General features: G+C 43.7%; 2 protein-coding genes across 2 annotated transcripts in view; both read left to right on the top strand.

The window, feature by feature from the left end:
* Positions 1 to 954, top strand: part of LOC122870328 (early growth response protein 1-like) — a 2,940-nt gene extending 1,986 nt beyond the window's left edge. The window contains exon 2 of the mRNA XM_044184484.1: positions 1 to 954. This exon is cut by the window's left edge and continues 950 nt beyond it. Coding sequence (XP_044040419.1) covers positions 1 to 242 — 242 coding nt within the window. The 3' untranslated portion in view covers positions 243 to 954.
* A 9,764-nt stretch (positions 955 to 10,718) lies between these two features.
* LOC122870107 (F-box only protein 41-like) overlaps positions 10,719 to 16,854 on the top strand; it is a 49,335-nt gene continuing 43,199 nt past the window's right edge. The window contains 5 exon segments of the mRNA XM_044183897.1: positions 10,719 to 11,617; positions 12,066 to 12,244; positions 13,167 to 13,703; positions 13,862 to 13,941; positions 16,056 to 16,128. Of these exon segments, the coding sequence (XP_044039832.1) occupies positions 12,080 to 12,244; positions 13,167 to 13,703; positions 13,862 to 13,941; positions 16,056 to 16,128 (855 nt within the window). The 5' untranslated portion in view covers positions 10,719 to 11,617; positions 12,066 to 12,079.

Raw genomic sequence — 16,854 nt, 5'->3', positions numbered from 1 at the left:
TCCACACGGGACAGAAGCCCTTCCAGTGCACCATCTGCGCGCGCTGCTTCAGTCGCAGCGACCACCTGACCACGCACACGCGCACACACACGGGGGAAAAGCCCTTCTCGTGCGATGTGTGCGGCAAGCGCTTCGCGCGCAGCGACGAGAGGAAGAGGCATGGGCGCGTGCACGTCAAGCAGCAGCTGCGCGCGCAGATGATGGCCGCCTACTCCCTGGCTCTGAACGCGCCTGGCATCTGAACGGCTGCTGTGGAGAGAAGCTAAAGCTTCGGGATTTGCACCGACAACCGGAAAGCGTCAGAGGCGTTTCCATGTGACGTCACACTGGCTATTTTTCAGCGAAAGCCGGGAAGAGCAGAAAAGCTCTTCGGGGGACTTTAAAGTCCAGATTCTGGCTCCTCTCACGGCGCATGTGTGAGTGCATTGCAGGAGGACTGTGGGAGGACCGGGTTCAGGCGTGATCCCGGACCAGCTGGGCCAGCTCCCGGTGGTCTGAGAGAGACTCCGGCTGCCTGAAGGCAGACCGCGGCAGACTGCCTCTGCTTGTAAAAAAATACATCATGACTTTTGTGACTTTTCTGCATGACGCAAAAAGAAGCTGAATGGTGACGTCAGAATGTCGTGACTCTGTCCCTGCCGACGCAGATATTTTTACGTCAAACCGCTTTTTATCATCACAGTTCTCTGTTTGTAACACAAACTATTTTTCTAGACTGTCTACCTCTCTGTGTCTGTGTTTCCGGACTCGACGTCAGACGTCTGTGGCGGGTAAACGTGCAGTGATGTCACTTTTCTATGAAATGACCGCGAGTCTTCTGCGCACTGAATGAACTGTTAGATCGTTCTGATGGCGCCGGAAGAGTTGCACTGATGCATTGTGGGATGCGTGTCCTGTGTAGATGAGCACGTGGCTGTGCAGGTTTACTGCTGTCAATAAACAACAACAACAACATGGAGTCCAGTCTGTTTCCTCAGCTTCATCACCATCATCATCATCATCATCACTATAATCTTCCTCACCGTGAACATCATCATCATCATCATCATCACTATAATCTTCCTCACTGTGAACATCATCATCATCATCATCATCACTATAATCTTCCTCACCGTGAACATCATCATCATCATCATCACTATAATCTTCCTCACCGTAAACATCATCATCATCATCACTATAATCTTCCTCACCGTGAACATCATCATCATCACTATAATCTTCCTCACCGTGAACATCATCATCATCATCACTATAATCTTCCTCACCGTGAACATCATCATCATCACTATAATCTTCCTCACCGTAAACATCATCATCATCATCACTATAATCTTCCTCACCGTGAACATCATCATCATCACTATAATCTTCCTCACCGTGAACATCATCATCATCATCATCACTTTAATCTTCCTCACCGTGAACATCATCATCATCACTATAATCTTCCTCACCGTGAACATCATCATCATCACTATAATCTTCTTCACCGTAAACATCATCATCATCATCACTATAATCTTCCTCACCGTGAACATCATCATCATCATCAACACTATAATCTTCCTCACCGTAAACATCATCATCATCATCATCACTATAATCTTCCTCACCGTAAACATCATCAACATCATCATCACTATAATCTTCCTCACCGTGAACATCATCATCATCATCATCATCATCACTATAATCTTCTTCACCGTAAACATCATCATCATCATCACTATAATCTTCTTCACCGTAAACATCATCATCATCATCATCACTATAATCTTCCTCACCGTGAACATCATCATCATCATCATCACTTTAATCTTCCTCACCGTGAACATCATCATCATCACTATAATCTTCCTCACCGTAAACATCATCATCATCATCACTTTAATCTTCCTCACCGTAAACAACATCATCATCACTATAATCTTCTTCACCGTAAACATCATCATCATCATCATCACTATAATCTTCCTCACCGTGAACATCATCAACATCATCATCACTATAATCTTCCTCACCGTGAACATCATCATCATCATCATCATCATCATCACTATAATCTTCCTCACCGTGAACATCATCATCATCATCATCACTTTAATCTTCCTCACCGTGAACATCATCATCATCACTATAATCTTCCTCACCGTAAACAACATCATCATCATCACTATAATCTTCCTCACCGTGAACATCATCATCACTATAATCTTCCTCACCGTAAACATCATCAACATCATCACTATAATCTTCCTCAACGTGAACATCATCACCACTATAATCTTCCTCACCGTGAACATCATCATCATCACTATAATCTTCCTCACCGTGAACATCATCATCATCATCATCACTATAATCTTCCTCACCGTAAACATCATCAACATCATCATCACTATAATCTTCCTCACCGTGAACATCATCATCATCATCACTATAATCTTCCTCACCGTAAACATCATCAACATCATCATCACTATAATCTTCCTCACCGTGAACATCATCATCATCACTATAATCTTCCTCACCGTGAACATCATCATCATCATCATCACTTTAATCTTCCTCACCGTGAACATCATCATCATCACTATAATCTTCCTCACCGTGAACATCATCATCATCATCATCACTTTAATCTTCCTCACCGTAAACATCATCATCATCATCACTATAATCTTCCTCACCGTGAACATCATCATCATCACTATAATCTTCCTCACCGTGAACATCATCATCATCATCATCACTATAATCTTCCTCACCGTGAACATCATCATCATCATCATCACTATAATCTTCCTCACCGTAAACATCATCATCATCATCACTATAATCTTCCTCACCGTAAACATCATCATCATCACTATAATCTTCCTCACCGTGAACAACATCATCATCATCATCACTATAATCTTCCTCACCGTGAACATCATCATCATCATCATCACTTTAATCTTCCTCACCGTGAACATCATCATCATCATAACTATAATCTTCCTCACCGTATAACATCATCATCATCATCACTATAATCTATAATCACCGTAAACATCATCATCATCATCACTATAATCTTCTCACCGTGAACATCATCATCATCATCATCACTATAATCTTCCTCACCGTAAACATCATCATCATCATCATCATCACTATAATCTTCCTCACCGTAAACATCATCATCATCATCATCACTATAATCTTCCTCACCGTAAACATCATCATCATCATCATCACTATAATCTTCCTCACCGTAAAACATCATCATCATCATCATCACTATAATCTTCTTCACCGTAAACATCATCATCATCATCATCACTATAATCTTCCTCACCGTGAACATCATCATCATCATCATCACTTTAATCTTCCTCACCGTGAACATCATCATCATCACTATAATCTTCTTCACGTAAACATCATCATCATCATCATCACTTATAATCTTCCTCACCGTGAACATCATCATCATCATCATCACTATAATCTTCCTCACCGTGAACATCATCATCATCATCATCATCATCACTATAATCTTCCTCACCGTGAACATCATCATCATCATCATCACTATAATCTTCCTCACCGTGAACATCATCATCATCATCATCACTATAATCTTCCTCACCGTAAACATCATCATCATCATCACTTTAATCTTCCTCACCGTAAACAACATCATCATCATCACTATAATCTTCCTCACCGTGAACATCATCATCACTATAATCTTCCTCACCGTAAACATCATCAACATCATCACTTTAATCTTCCTCACCGTAAACAACATCATCATCATCATCACTATAATCTTCCTCACCGTAAACATCATCATCATCACTATAATCTTCCTCACCGTGAACATCATCATCATCACTATAATCTTCCTCACCGTGAACATCATCATCATCATCATCACTATAATCTTCCTCACCGTAAACATCATCATCATCACTATAATCTTCCTCACCGTGAACATCATCATCATCACTATAATCTTCCTCACCGTGAACATCATCATCATCATCATCACTATAATCTTCCTCACCGTGAACATCATCATCATCATCAACACTATAATCTTCCTCACCGTAAACATCATCATCATCATCATCACTATAATCTTCCTCACCGTAAACATCATCATCATCATCACTATAATCTTCCTCACCGTGAACATCATCATCATCATCATCATCATCACTTTAATCTTCCTCACCGTAAACATCATCATCATCATCATCACTATAATCTTCCTCACCGTGAACATCATCATCATCACTATAATCTTCATCACCGTGAACATCATCATCATCATCATCACTTTAATCTTCCTCACCGTGAACATCATCATCATCATCACTATAATCTTCCTCACCGTGAACATCATCATCATCACTATAATCTTCATCACCGTGAACATCATCATCATCATCATCACTTTAATCTTCCTCACCGTGAACATCATCATCATCACGCAGTTTGCGTCATCATTTTCTGATATTTTATAAACCAAACGATTAATTGATTGATCGACAGATTGATCTGTGATCAAAGTAATCACTATTCACAGATTTCTGGGTACTTCCTGTTCCGTACAACAACAGGCTGCTGTTGCCAGGCAACGCACGTTCCCATTAGTTCTGTCAGTCTAACAGTCTGTGCAGCTCCGTGGACTGTGGCGGTTGTGTTGCTATGGTAACAGCAGCCCGCGGTGAAGAATACGAGCTGCTCTGAGACGTTTCAACGCGACGATGCATCACTCTGGCGTTATTCGAAACTTCCCCTACTGTCAACAAACCTCACGCACCAACAGCACGTCCGTCCGCCTCTCAACACCGTCTCACTTCCTGTCTGCGGCTCTCCGCTGCGAGCCCATTGGTTCCTGCTGAAGACGTAAAAACACCTCACAGATCTATAGTTTCATGTTAGTTTTTAATCAGACCAACAGCAGGAAACAGAGCGTCTGTTGGGGACTATTTCCAGCGGCGGATGAATCCACATGTGGTGCTGTAGTGAGTGTTTGGGGCAGCAGGACGGTGTGTGTGTGTGTGGGACTGAGTCAGAATAAACTACAGTGTGTGTGTTCATGGTGATGAAGCAACATGTTGCCCAGGGCAACAGAGCGGCTCGCTGATATTTAACTGATGCAGAGAGCAACTTCACTCTACAGGCTCTCGCTGCCCTCCAGTGGTCACCAGTCAGCACTGCGACTCTAATACATTTACTCAACTTCTGCACAGTTTTGAGGTACTTATGCAACTTTACACTTTCTACTCCGCTACATTTGTCTGACGGCTTTAGTCACTTTCCAGATTACGATTTTTCATCCCCTTCCTGTCCGGTGAAAACCACATGTGGTGATTTTGAATGTAAATTCAATTTAAATTACTTTTTTACTTAAGTTTCCAATGCAGGACTTTTAGTTCTAGTGCAGTATTTTTGTTCAGTAGTTTTGTTTCCTCGGCCGTGTTTTGTTTCCTCGCTCGTGTTTTGTTTCCTCGCTCGTGTTTTGTTTCCTCGGTCGTGTTTTGTTTCCTCGGTCGTGTTTTGTTTCCTCGCTCGTGTTTTGTTTCCTCGCTCGTGTTTTGTTTCCTCGGTCGTGTTTTGTTTCCTCGCTCGTGTTTTGTTTCCTCGGTCGTGTTTTGTTTCCTCGGTCGTGTTTTGTTTCCTCGCTCGTGTTTTGTTTCCTCGGTCGTGTTTTGTTTCCTCGGTCGTGTTTTGTTTCCTCGGTCGTGTTTTGTTTCCTCGCTCGGGTTTTGTTTCCTCGGTCGTGGTTTTGTTTCTCTCGCTCGTGTTTTGTTTCCTCGGTCGTGTTTTGTTTCCTCGGTCGTGTTTTGTTTACTCGCTCGTGTTTTGTTTCTCGCGCCGTGTTTTGTTTCCTCGCTCGTGTTTTGTTTTCTCAGTCGTGTTTTGTTTCCTCGGTCGTGTTTTGTTTCCTCGGTCGTGTTTTGTTTCCTCGGTCGTGTTTTGTTTCCTCGCTCGTGTTTTGTTTCCTCGCTCGTGTTTTGTTTCTCGGTCGTGTTTTGCTCGTGTTTTGTTTCCTCGCCGTGTTTTGTTTCCTCGCTCGTGTTTTGTTTCTCGCTCGGGTTTTGTTTCCTCGGTCGTGTTTTGTTTCCTCGCTCGTGTTTTGTTTCCTCGCTCGTGTTTTGTTTCCTCGCTCGTGTTTTGTTTCCTCGCTCGTGTTTTGTTTCCTCGGTCGTGTTTTGTTTCCTCGCTCGTGTTTTGTTTCCTCCTCGGTCGTGTTTTGTTTCCTCGCTCGTGTTTTGTTTCCTCGCTCGTGTTTTGTTTCCTCGTCGTGTTTTGTTTCTTTCTCGTGTTTTGTTTCCTCGGTCGTGTTTTGTTTCTCGGTCGTGTTTTTGTTTCCTCGGTCGTGTTTTGTTTCCTCGGTCGTTTTTTTGTTTCGGTCGTGTTTTGTTTCTCGTCGTGTTTTGTTTACTCGTCGGGTTTTGTTTACTCGCTCGGGTTTTGTTTCTCGGTCGTGTTTTGTTTCCTCGGTCGTGTTTTGTTTCCTCGGCCGTGTTTTGTTTCCTCGGTCGTGTTTTGTTTCCTCGGTCGTGTTTTGTTTACTCGCTCGCTCGGGTTTTGTTTACTCGCTCGGGTTTTGTTTCCTCGGTCGGGTTTTGTTTCTCGCTCGTGTTTTGTTTCCTCGCTCGGGTTTTGTTTACTCGGTCGTGTTTTGTTTCCTCGGTCGTGTTTTGTTTCTCGCTCGGGTTTTGTTTCCTCGCTCGTGTTTTGTTTCTCGGTCGTGTTTTGTTTCCTCGCTCGGGTTTTGTTACTCGCTCGTGTTTTGTTTACTCGCTCGGGTTTTGTTTCCTCGGTCGTGTTTTGTTTCCTCGCTCGTGTTTTGTTTCCTCGGTCGTGTTTTGTTTCCTCGCTCGGGTTTTGTTTCCTCGCTCGTGTTTTGTTTCCTCGGTCGTGTTTTGTTTCCTCGGTCGTGTTTTGTTTACTCGCTCGTGTTTTGTTTCCTCGCTCGTGTTTTGTTTCCTCGGTCGTGTTTTGTTTCCTCGGTCGTGTTTTGTTTACTCGCTCGGGTTTTGTTTACTCGCTCGGGTTTTGTTTCCTCGGTCGTGTTTTGTTTCCTCGCTCGTGTTTTGTTTCCTCGGCCGTGTTTTGTTTCCTCGGTCGTGTTTTGTTTCCTCGGTCGTGTTTTGTTTACTCGCTCGGGTTTTGTTTACTCGCTCGGGTTTTGTTTCCTCGGTCGGGTTTTGTTTCCTCGCTCGTGTTTTGTTTCCTCGCTCGGGTTTTGTTTCCTCGGTCGTGTTTTGTTTCCTCGGTCGTGTTTTGTTTCCTCGGTCGTGTTTTGTTTACTCGGTCGTGTTTTGTTTCCTCGCTCGTGTTTTGTTTCCTCGCTCGTGTTTTGTTTCCTCGCTCGTGTTTTGTTTCCTCGCTCGTGTTTTGTTTACTCGGTCGTGTTTTGTTTACTCGGTCGTGTTTTGTTTCCTCGGCCGTGTTTTGTTTCCTCGGCCGTGTTTTGTTTCCTCGGTCGTGTTTTGTTTCCTCGGTCGTGTTTTGTTTACTCGCTCGGGTTTTGTTTACTCGCTCGGGTTTTGTTTCCTCGCTCGTGTTTTGTTTCCTCGGTCGTGTTTTGTTTCCTCGGTCGTGTTTTGTTTACTCGCTCGGGTTTTGTTTCCTCGCTCGGGTTTTGTTTCCTCGGTCGTGTTTTGTTTCCTCGGTCGTGTTTTGTTTCCTCGGTCGTGTTTTGTTTCCTCGCTCGTGTTTTGTTTCCTCGCTCGTGTTTTGTTTCCTCGCTCGTGTTTTGTTTCCTCGCTCGTGTTTTGTTTCCTCGGTCGTGTTTTGTTTCCTCGCTCGTGTTTTGTTTCCTCGCTCGTGTTTTGTTTCCTCGCTCGTGTTTTGTTTCCTCGCTCGTGTTTTGTTTCCTCGGTCGTGTTTTGTTTCCTCGGTCGGGTTTTGTTTCCTCGGTCGGGTTTTGTTTCCTCGGTCGTGTTTTGTTTCCTCGGTCGTGTTTTGTTTTTCCTCGGCCGTGTTTTGTTTTCCTCGCTCGGTTTTGTTTACTCGCTCGGGTTTTGTTTACTCGCTCGTGTTTTGTTTTCTCGGTCGTGTTTTGTTTACTCGCTCGTGTTTTGTTTACTCGCTCGTGTTTTGTTTACTCGCTCGGGTTTTGTTTACTCGTCGGCCGTGTTTTGTTTCCTCGGTCGTGTTTTGTTTACTCGCTCGTGTTTTGTTTACTCGGTCGTGTTTTGTTTCTCGCTCGTGTTTTGTTTCCTCGGCCGGGTTTTGTTTACTCGCTCGGGTTTTGTTTACTCGGTCGGGTTTTGTTTACTCGGCCGGGTTTTGTTTTACTCGGTCGGGTTTTGTTTACTCGGTCGGGTTTTGTTTACTCGGTCGGTTTTGTTTACTCGGTCGGGTTTTGTTTACTTTGCCTGGTTTTGTTTACTTTGCCTGGTTTTGTTTACTCGCTCGTGTTTTGTTTACTCGCTCGGGTTTTGTTTACTCGGTCGTGTTTTGTTTACTCGGTCGGGTTTTGTTTCCTCTTGTCGGGTTTTGTTTACTCGGTCGGGTTTTGTTTACTCGCCTGGTTTTGTTTACTCGCTCGGGTTTTGTTTACTCGGTCGTGTTTTGTTTACTCGGTCGTGTTTTGTTTACTCGGCCGGTTTTGTTTCTTCGCCGGGTTTTGTTTACTCGGTCGGGTTTTGTTTACTCGGTCGTGTTTTGTTTACTCGGTCGTGTTTTGTTTCCTCGGTCGTGTTTTGTTTCCTCGCTCGTGTTTTGTTTCCTCGCTCGTGTTTTGTTTCCTCGGTCGTGTTTTGTTTCCTCGGTCGTGTTTTGTTTCCTCGGTCGGGTTTTGTTTACTCGGCCGGGTTTTGTTTACTCGGTCGTGTTTTGTTTACTCGGCCGGGTTTTGTTTTTTCGCTGACTGTTTTGTTTACTCGCTCGGGTTTTGTTTACTCGCTCGTGTTTTGTATACTCGGTCGTGTTTTGTTTACTCGGCCGGGTTTTGTTTACTCGCTCGTGTTTTGTTTACTCGGCCGGGTTTTGTTTACTCGGTCGTGTTTTGTTTACTCGGTCGGGTTTTGTTTACTTTGACTGGTTTTGTTTACTCGCTCGGGTTTTGTTTACTCGCTCGGGTTTTGTTTACTTGGCCGGGTTTTGTTTACTCGCTCGGGTTTTGTTTACTCGGCCGGGTTTTGCTTACTCGGCCGGGTTTTGCTTACTCGGTCGGGTTTTGTTTACTCGGCCGGGTTTTGTTTACTCGGTCGGGTTTTGTTTACTCGGTCGGGTTTTGTTTACTTTGCCTGGTTTTGTTTACTTTGCCTGGTTTTGTTTACTCGCTCGTGTTTTGTTTACTCGCTCGGGTTTTGTTTACTCGGTCGTGTTTTGTTTACTCGGTCGGGTTTTGTTTACTTGGCCGGGTTTTGTTTACTCGCTTGGGTTTTGTTTACTTTGCCTGGTTTTGTTTACTCGCTCGGGTTTTGTTTACTCGGTCGTGTTTTGTTTACTCGGTCGGGTTTTGTTTACTTGGCCGGGTTTTGTTTACTTGGCCGGGTTTTGTTTACTCGGTCGGGTTTTGTTTACTCGGTCGTGTTTTGTTTCCTCGGTCGTGTTTTGTTTCCTCGGTCGTGTTTTGTTTCCTCGCTCGTGTTTTGTTTCCTCGGCCGTGTTTTGTTTCCTCGGTCGTGTTTTGTTTCCTCGCTCGTGTTTTGTTTCCTCGGTCGTGTTTTGTTTCCTCGCTCGTGTTTTGTTTCCTCGGTCGTGTTTTGTTTCCTCGCTCGTGTTTTGTTTCCTCGGTCGGGTTTTGTTTACTCGGTCGTGTTTTGTTTACTCGGTCGGGTTTTGTTTACTCGGCCGGGTTTTGTTTACTTGCTCGGGTTTTGTTTACTCGCTCGTGTTTTGTTTACTCGCTCGGGTTTTGTTTACTCGGTCGTGTTTTGTTTACTCGGTCGGGTTTTGTTTACTTGGCCGGGTTTTGTTTACTTGGCCGGGTTTTGTTTACTCGCTTGGGTTTTGTTTACTTTGCCTGGTTTTGTTTACTCGCTCGGGTTTTGTTTACTCGGTCGTGTTTTGTTTACTCGGTCGGGTTTTGTTTACTTGGCCGGGTTTTGTTTACTTGGCCGGGTTTTGTTTACTCGGTCGGGTTTTGTTTACTTTGCCTGGTTTTGTTTACTCGCTCATGTTTTCTCACTTTCTAAATGCTGCCCAGTGTTTTGTGTTTTGTCACATCGGTGAAACAGTTTCTTAATTTGCTTATTTGCATGCGTCTTCTTTGCGCTGCAGCGGATTGAGCTCTCGGGGCCACCGTACCGTGCCGCTCATCCCGCCTTGTGATGCTTGTTGATGCTGGCCCATCTAATCTTTCCCCCGGAAGGTTTGAAAGGCTGCACAGGTGTGAACACCGCCCGGCCCCTCCATCCTCTGCTCCACCATCACCGCCACATCAGGTCTGGTGACACGCCACGCGGCTTTTACGTCAGCAGCATCAGCAGCACGCGGAGACAGCGCGAGGGGAGGGGGCGCGCAGGGCGGCGGTTGAAACATACAGATGCACACACACACACACACACACACACGAGGCAACGTTTCCCGCACGAGACCGTTACGGTACCGGATTGATCGATCCGCCGCCGCACGAGAGGGGAGTGAATCCCTGAGCGGGAAACCGGGAAACCATGGCAACGGATTTTAGGATGAAGCTGACTGACTGACGCACCGACAGATTACCGTTTTGTACAGGTAAGAGTTAAGTTATTTACCCGGAAGACCGACTGAAAGAGTGACTGTGTTTACCACCTGACAGGTTTGTTAATGAGCTACAGCGTTATTATAAATATAATTAAATAAATATTCCTACGCAGCTAAATGTTTCTGCTGTTTTATTCTTTCTCACAGTAATGAAATAATCCGCCTGTTACCTCCTTTTACAGTCTGATGTTCCTGTTAAACTACTTTTAGTTACCAACACTGAATTAAAGCAGGAGTTTGTTGGTTTTTATGTTTAGAAATGTTTTATTTGTCTGTTTGAAATCACGTGAAAATCTGATTTCCGTCAAAACAGAGGAGGCAGGGAAATGTAGGCCTGTAACATTTGTAGTCTGAAGACAAACCTAAACCATGACTACAACCAAAACTACTTCCTTACATCTCTCTCAGCTCACACACAACAAACAACTTCAATCAAATATGTAATATTTAATTTAATGCACCGTCCCCGTCATGTAGACTAAACAGCACAAGGTTAAAGAAAAGGGTCGATATTTTGGGGTATTTTTTAGAGTTAGACGTTCAGAGTGACGCCGCTCTCACGTCCGTGCGCTAAAGATGAAGGTAACGCAGGTGTTTAAACCAAAGCACTGGACAAATTAACACGTCGACCTGATGGCGGCGCTCGATGAAAAGTCACCGGGGTTCATCCTCTGGGGAACACGAATGTCAGATTTCATGGCAGTCCGTAAACAAAAAGTCGCTGTTGCTTGTTTGTCTTGTGTCCGCAGAGGATTTCTAGTCCGAAGCCGCCTCCAGAGACGGCAAAGTTAGACAGAGAGTCCACACCCCAGACGTTTCTTTCTTCCTGCTCAGCCATCCATATTTAAAATTCCTCTGGACGCACACACTCAGTCTGCACATGCCCAGTGCATCATCAGCAAGTGTGTGTTTTCGTATTTTATACTGTGTGAGACGCGCACACACACACACACAGTCAGTGGGGTGGAAGATGCATGCTTCACTTAGCGATTAGCCTCACACACACACACACACACACACACACACACACACGTCGTGCTAATGTCAAATCCAACAGGCGAGGAGCGTGGTGTGTGTGTGTGTGTGTGTGTGTGTGTGTGTGTGATGACGACGCGACGAAGTTTTTTAATCTACAGATTTCAGTCTCATTAAATCTTTATCTCCACAAAATCAATAATGTAGCACACACACACACACACACACACACACACACACTGACCCAGTTTTTGCTCAGCTTCACTCGTTCTTCAGGAGTGTGTGTGTGCAGAAGGAATACACAAAAGCACATTTTCGTCTTATTCTGCTGCAGCGTTTCCATTGTTTTCCTGAGGTGTTCCTGTTTTATCTTCCAGCTCCCTGGTGAAGCATGTCTTCCTCCTCCTCCTCCTCCTCCTCCTCCTCCTCCTCTTCCTCGGAGCTGCCCTACTTTTGTCCTCGCTGTGGTGACGAGTTTCGTTTCTCGTCCGTACTTGAGCTCCGGGCTCACCTGGTCAGCCGACACACCTACGAGACCCTGCTGGTGCTGTCGCAGGTAACTGGCACGGGGCTGCGACTAGCGATTACTTTCATTATCGATTATTCTCTCGATGAGTCGATTGGTCTATAAAATGTCAGAAAATGGTGAAAAATGCCAAATACCAAAGCACGCCTTCAAATTTCTTGTTTTGTCCGAACAACAATCCAAAACCCAAAGATATTTATATATATAATATATATAGTTTACTGAAGAAAAGCATCAAATCCACACATTTGAGAAGCTGGAACCAGAGAAATTTGGCGTTTTTACAGAACAATTGATCGATTAATAAAAAAATAGACGAGAGAATTACTCACAGGGATAGTACTACTGTAGCTGGTGCGCTAACCGCTAAATGCTTGCAACCCAGGAACATGCTAGCATTAGTCAGTCACAATATCTCCGCAAGCTTTTATCTTTTTTCTCTGTACTCGCCCTGACATTTTGTTCTGGACGTTGTTCATCATTTCATTCAATAAAGAGTTATTGAAGAGGACAAAGCTCCGAGCTAGCTGGCTGGCTTGCAGATGCAAACTTGCTAGTAGGTAAATCTGGTAAAAAAGCATCTCTTCTCTATGAATGAGATTAAAGTCTTTTTGTACATGGTCCCTGACAAATAAATGTAACTAAACTAAAACTATGCTAATTGTCAGATAATTAGCCTTAACTGTCAGTTAGCGACCGAGCTAATGAGCATGCTAACCGGACAATAAGTTTGCATAGTTGATTCAAAAGACATATTTGTACCATCGAGTCCTGTCTCCTTTGTGGATCAGTTACGGCTCTGGATGATGACGCACAGCTAATAAGCTACGATAGCTTGCTATTGGTAAATGGTGCAAATTAGCAGGTCAAAGTGTAGAAAACACTACCAGGACATTTTGTGTGGATTTACTTCCCACAGACAGGCTGGCATTAATTTAATCTTTGATTTCAGGCTCGGGTTAGAAGCTCCAGACCTGGTGCTCTCCTCCCACTCCCCGGCCAAACTGTATTCCAAACACAGAGCTCTTCTCTGGGCATGGAAGCCCATGGCCTCCCCCTGCCGCTGGCCTGCCTGGATCTCGCCTCGTCGTCTGCCTCCGTCCAACTGCTCAGGGAAATGTTCAGCCCTCCAGATCGCGCGCTCCCCTCTTCTGCAGGACATCCAGAGGACCCCTCCACCGCTCTGGCCCTCCCCGGCCCTCTGGAGCCTTTTCCCGGGAAGAAACTCGGCGAGATGGGGGTCCAGCTGGGCCTGGAGTTTGGACTGTCAGTGGGGATCGGGCTGGAGGAGAGACTGGGGCTGGGGTTGGATCGTAAAATCGCCCAGACGTTTGCGGAGGTGGAGGAGAGGGTGAACCGCCGCATGGGTCGACTGAAAGTGGAGCTACAGAAGAGGGAAGCGGAGCTAGAACAGGAGAGGCGGGACGGGGAACGACTGAAGAGTGAGAAACAGGAAGTGGAGGAGAGGGCGGCGTACCTGTCCAGACAGGTGGGTGGAGCTGTGGTGCTGAAACGATTACCACGGTGACATTCATCTGTGGAAAAAAAATAAACAAATCAGGACTTTGGGGGGAAAATTTCACCTGTTTTTAAACTCCGTGATTTGATTTTTGAATGTTTTAGAAGTGTTTGTTTTTAATCTGTCAGGTCTCTGCTGCCATGGAGATGATGGAGAGATTAAAGAAAGATCTGGAAGGAAAAGACAAAGAGCTGAGTGAACGACAACAGTCAGTATCTCCGAGGTTTCCTTCCATTCGTCTGTAGCTCTGAATCTGCAGTATTTCATTTATAGTTTGTTTGTTTTGTTTAAATGATTGCGATACGCAGCCTCCTCATGCTGGACAGCTTCATGAGGTGAAAGGGACAGGTGCATCAGATTCAGTGTGACTTACACTTACAGGGGATATCACCATCTCCGAATAAACGTCCATAAATCCTTATAGCTGCAGAACCTGCCTGAGAATCGTCAAGTTTCCTTCAGTCTCACAGTGATCCAGAGACACTGCAGACAGGAGCTGCTCACTGCTGGTTCGGCTGCTTTAATGGGACAGTTTGACTAAATGTGAACATATATAGGCTTTAAAAAATGGCACCCAAGCTTTAGCTCACAGCATAACTCACTGACTCCATAGCAACATTTTACTTTCTGTTTACACCCCCCAGAGCATTATGGGAGCTGTAGTTCTAAAACTTAGAGCATGATTACCCCCTAAATATAAGTAAGACAAAATAATATGGCAAAATCCATTAATATTAGCTTTATTCATGTAGCACTATCAATATTTTCAGAATGTCTCATTGGTATGGCGTGATGGGGGTATTTTGGGGTGCAGTGATCTCGATTTTACCTCGCTTTGCAATTTGAATGAAGGAACCTCGTTTGTCTCCCACTTTTAGATGAGATTAAACTTTGTCATTGCACACGGTAAGCACTAGTACCACGAAATGCAGTTTAGCATCGAAGCAGATAGTGCTAACTAAGGCTGCACGATATGGTCAAAAAATCCTGTTGCGATTATTTTGACAGATATTACGATACGATTAGTGGGAATGATCATTTTTGCATCGCAGTTTTCATTTTCACTGAAAAAACGATTAAAATCATGATGACGTGACATTTGTTGGGGTCTGTACCAAACAAACATGTTTTCTTACATCTGGAGAACAACATTTGTAGGCGTCTCTGCAGCACCGCAGCACTTTTTACTTTTATCAAAAAAAAATTACAGCTTCTGCAATTTGGATATTACACTTGGCCCTATTGTGAGTTCGACAATATTACAAATAAATGTGCAGCCCTAGTGCTAACAGTAGCAAAAGTGCATATATATATATATATATATATATATAAACTATTTTACAGAATGAAGTCAAGTCAAATCCTTTTTTTTTTGTGCCCAAAATCACAAATTTGCCTCATAGGGCTTTACAATCAGTACAGCATATTACACCCTCGATCCTTAGACCTGCAGGTCAGATAAGGAAAAATTCTGTATAATTCTAGATAATCAAAAAAACAATAAACCAATGGGGTAATGATTTAAGAAGCAATGTAACTGTGACGTATGCAAAATAACCAGCAGCAGTGGTGGTGCAGTAACAGTAGTACAAGTGGATGAAGAGCCCATAATGTTTTGGGTGACAGCAGATAGTGGAACTATGATGGGGGGAATGACTTCTAGCATGTTTATTGTCATCAATGTAAATCAACAGAGCTGCTGGGAAATGCGGTCCTAACTTGGAGAAACAAAAAACGAGAGTAGACGGTACAGCTATTGTGTAATGTGATGGTTAAAATATCAGTGTTTCTTCTGTCCGGTGTGTTTTTGTTTCTGTAAGATGCATCTTCGTTTTAACTGAACAGTAATAGTAAACAGTATCTTTTATATTTATATATTATGCAGCATGAATACAAATCTTCTGTCTGTTCATAACGTACTGAACAGAGAAACACAACATGATGCACAGACAGAGGACACGCCACGTTTAGTCTGCATCACTGGACGGACACACACACACGGCTGTGGTTTGCTGTGATGATAAATGTAAGATGACAGTGAGGCACAGCAGCCCTGAGGGTGTGTGTGTGTTTGTAAGGTCAGTCGCTCTGTTTATCTGCATATATCCGCATCTGTGTTTTCATGCGACATTTATTTACATAATTATCTGCATCTACTGTAAAGCTCTGTCCTATTTTGCACTGAAGAGGCGTTGATTTAACTGTGGTAGTGTGTATCGCACTACAGTGTCAGGTGTTCCTATTATTTGTGAAATAAACGTGTGTTTGTTTATTATACATATAGTTGGTATACATTTTGTAAATGTGTGTGTGTTTTTGCAGGGAGATGGTGGACATCGAGTGTTTTCTGAGGGAGACTGCAGAGAAAGAGGCCGAGGCCAAATCCAGACTGCAGGTGACCACTAAAGATCTTCTTTTGTTGCCTCTATTGAAGGGATTTCTAGGGATTTTTACTGATTTTTCTGATTACTGAGAATGAGAAAAAACGCTTTCCGTTTTTTTAATGTCTGTGTGGTGTTTGAAGGTATGTGTAGTGAAATACACCTCTCCAAAGATGGCTGATATTAATAAACTATAATTGTGATTTTATGAAGTTAATCACTAGTAACAAAAAGAAAATCATACATGTCATATGTCAAATCATATATGAAACATGCAGGCAAGTATCACCTAAAACAGTGCGGGTCCGGTTTGCTAAATGTTCAGTTAAACGGCTAAAATAGTTTATTTCCATTTAGTGGTTGCGATAAATTAGTTCAGGTGTGGGAAATATTTTCTTGCTGTCTATTTAATAACCTTTCAGGTCAGAATGTGCTCACTCACTGCAGAGTCATGATGCGTTACATTTTTATCAAAGAAACATTGAATTCATAATCAGAAAGCAACACAGACAAATTTTGGAAGGACTCGAGGTCACTTTGCTGTTTAGAGCCGATAAGCACTTCTAATCACGTGGGAGAGTCTCCATCCCAGGAGCTTTAATTCAATTTATTTATTTATATAGCACCAATTCATAACAGAAGTTATCTCATTACACTTTTCCTATAGAGCAGGTCTAGACCGAACTCTTTATAATATTCATTACAGAGACCCAACAAATCCCACCACGAGCAAGCATTTG

The sequence above is a fragment of the Siniperca chuatsi genome, linkage group LG22, assembly GCF_020085105.1.
Source record: "Siniperca chuatsi isolate FFG_IHB_CAS linkage group LG22, ASM2008510v1, whole genome shotgun sequence".
NCBI classification, from domain to species: domain Eukaryota; kingdom Metazoa; phylum Chordata; class Actinopteri; order Centrarchiformes; family Sinipercidae; genus Siniperca; species Siniperca chuatsi.
The sequence above is the reverse complement of the archived record's forward strand: the minus strand, read 5'-3'. Positions and strand labels throughout refer to the sequence as shown.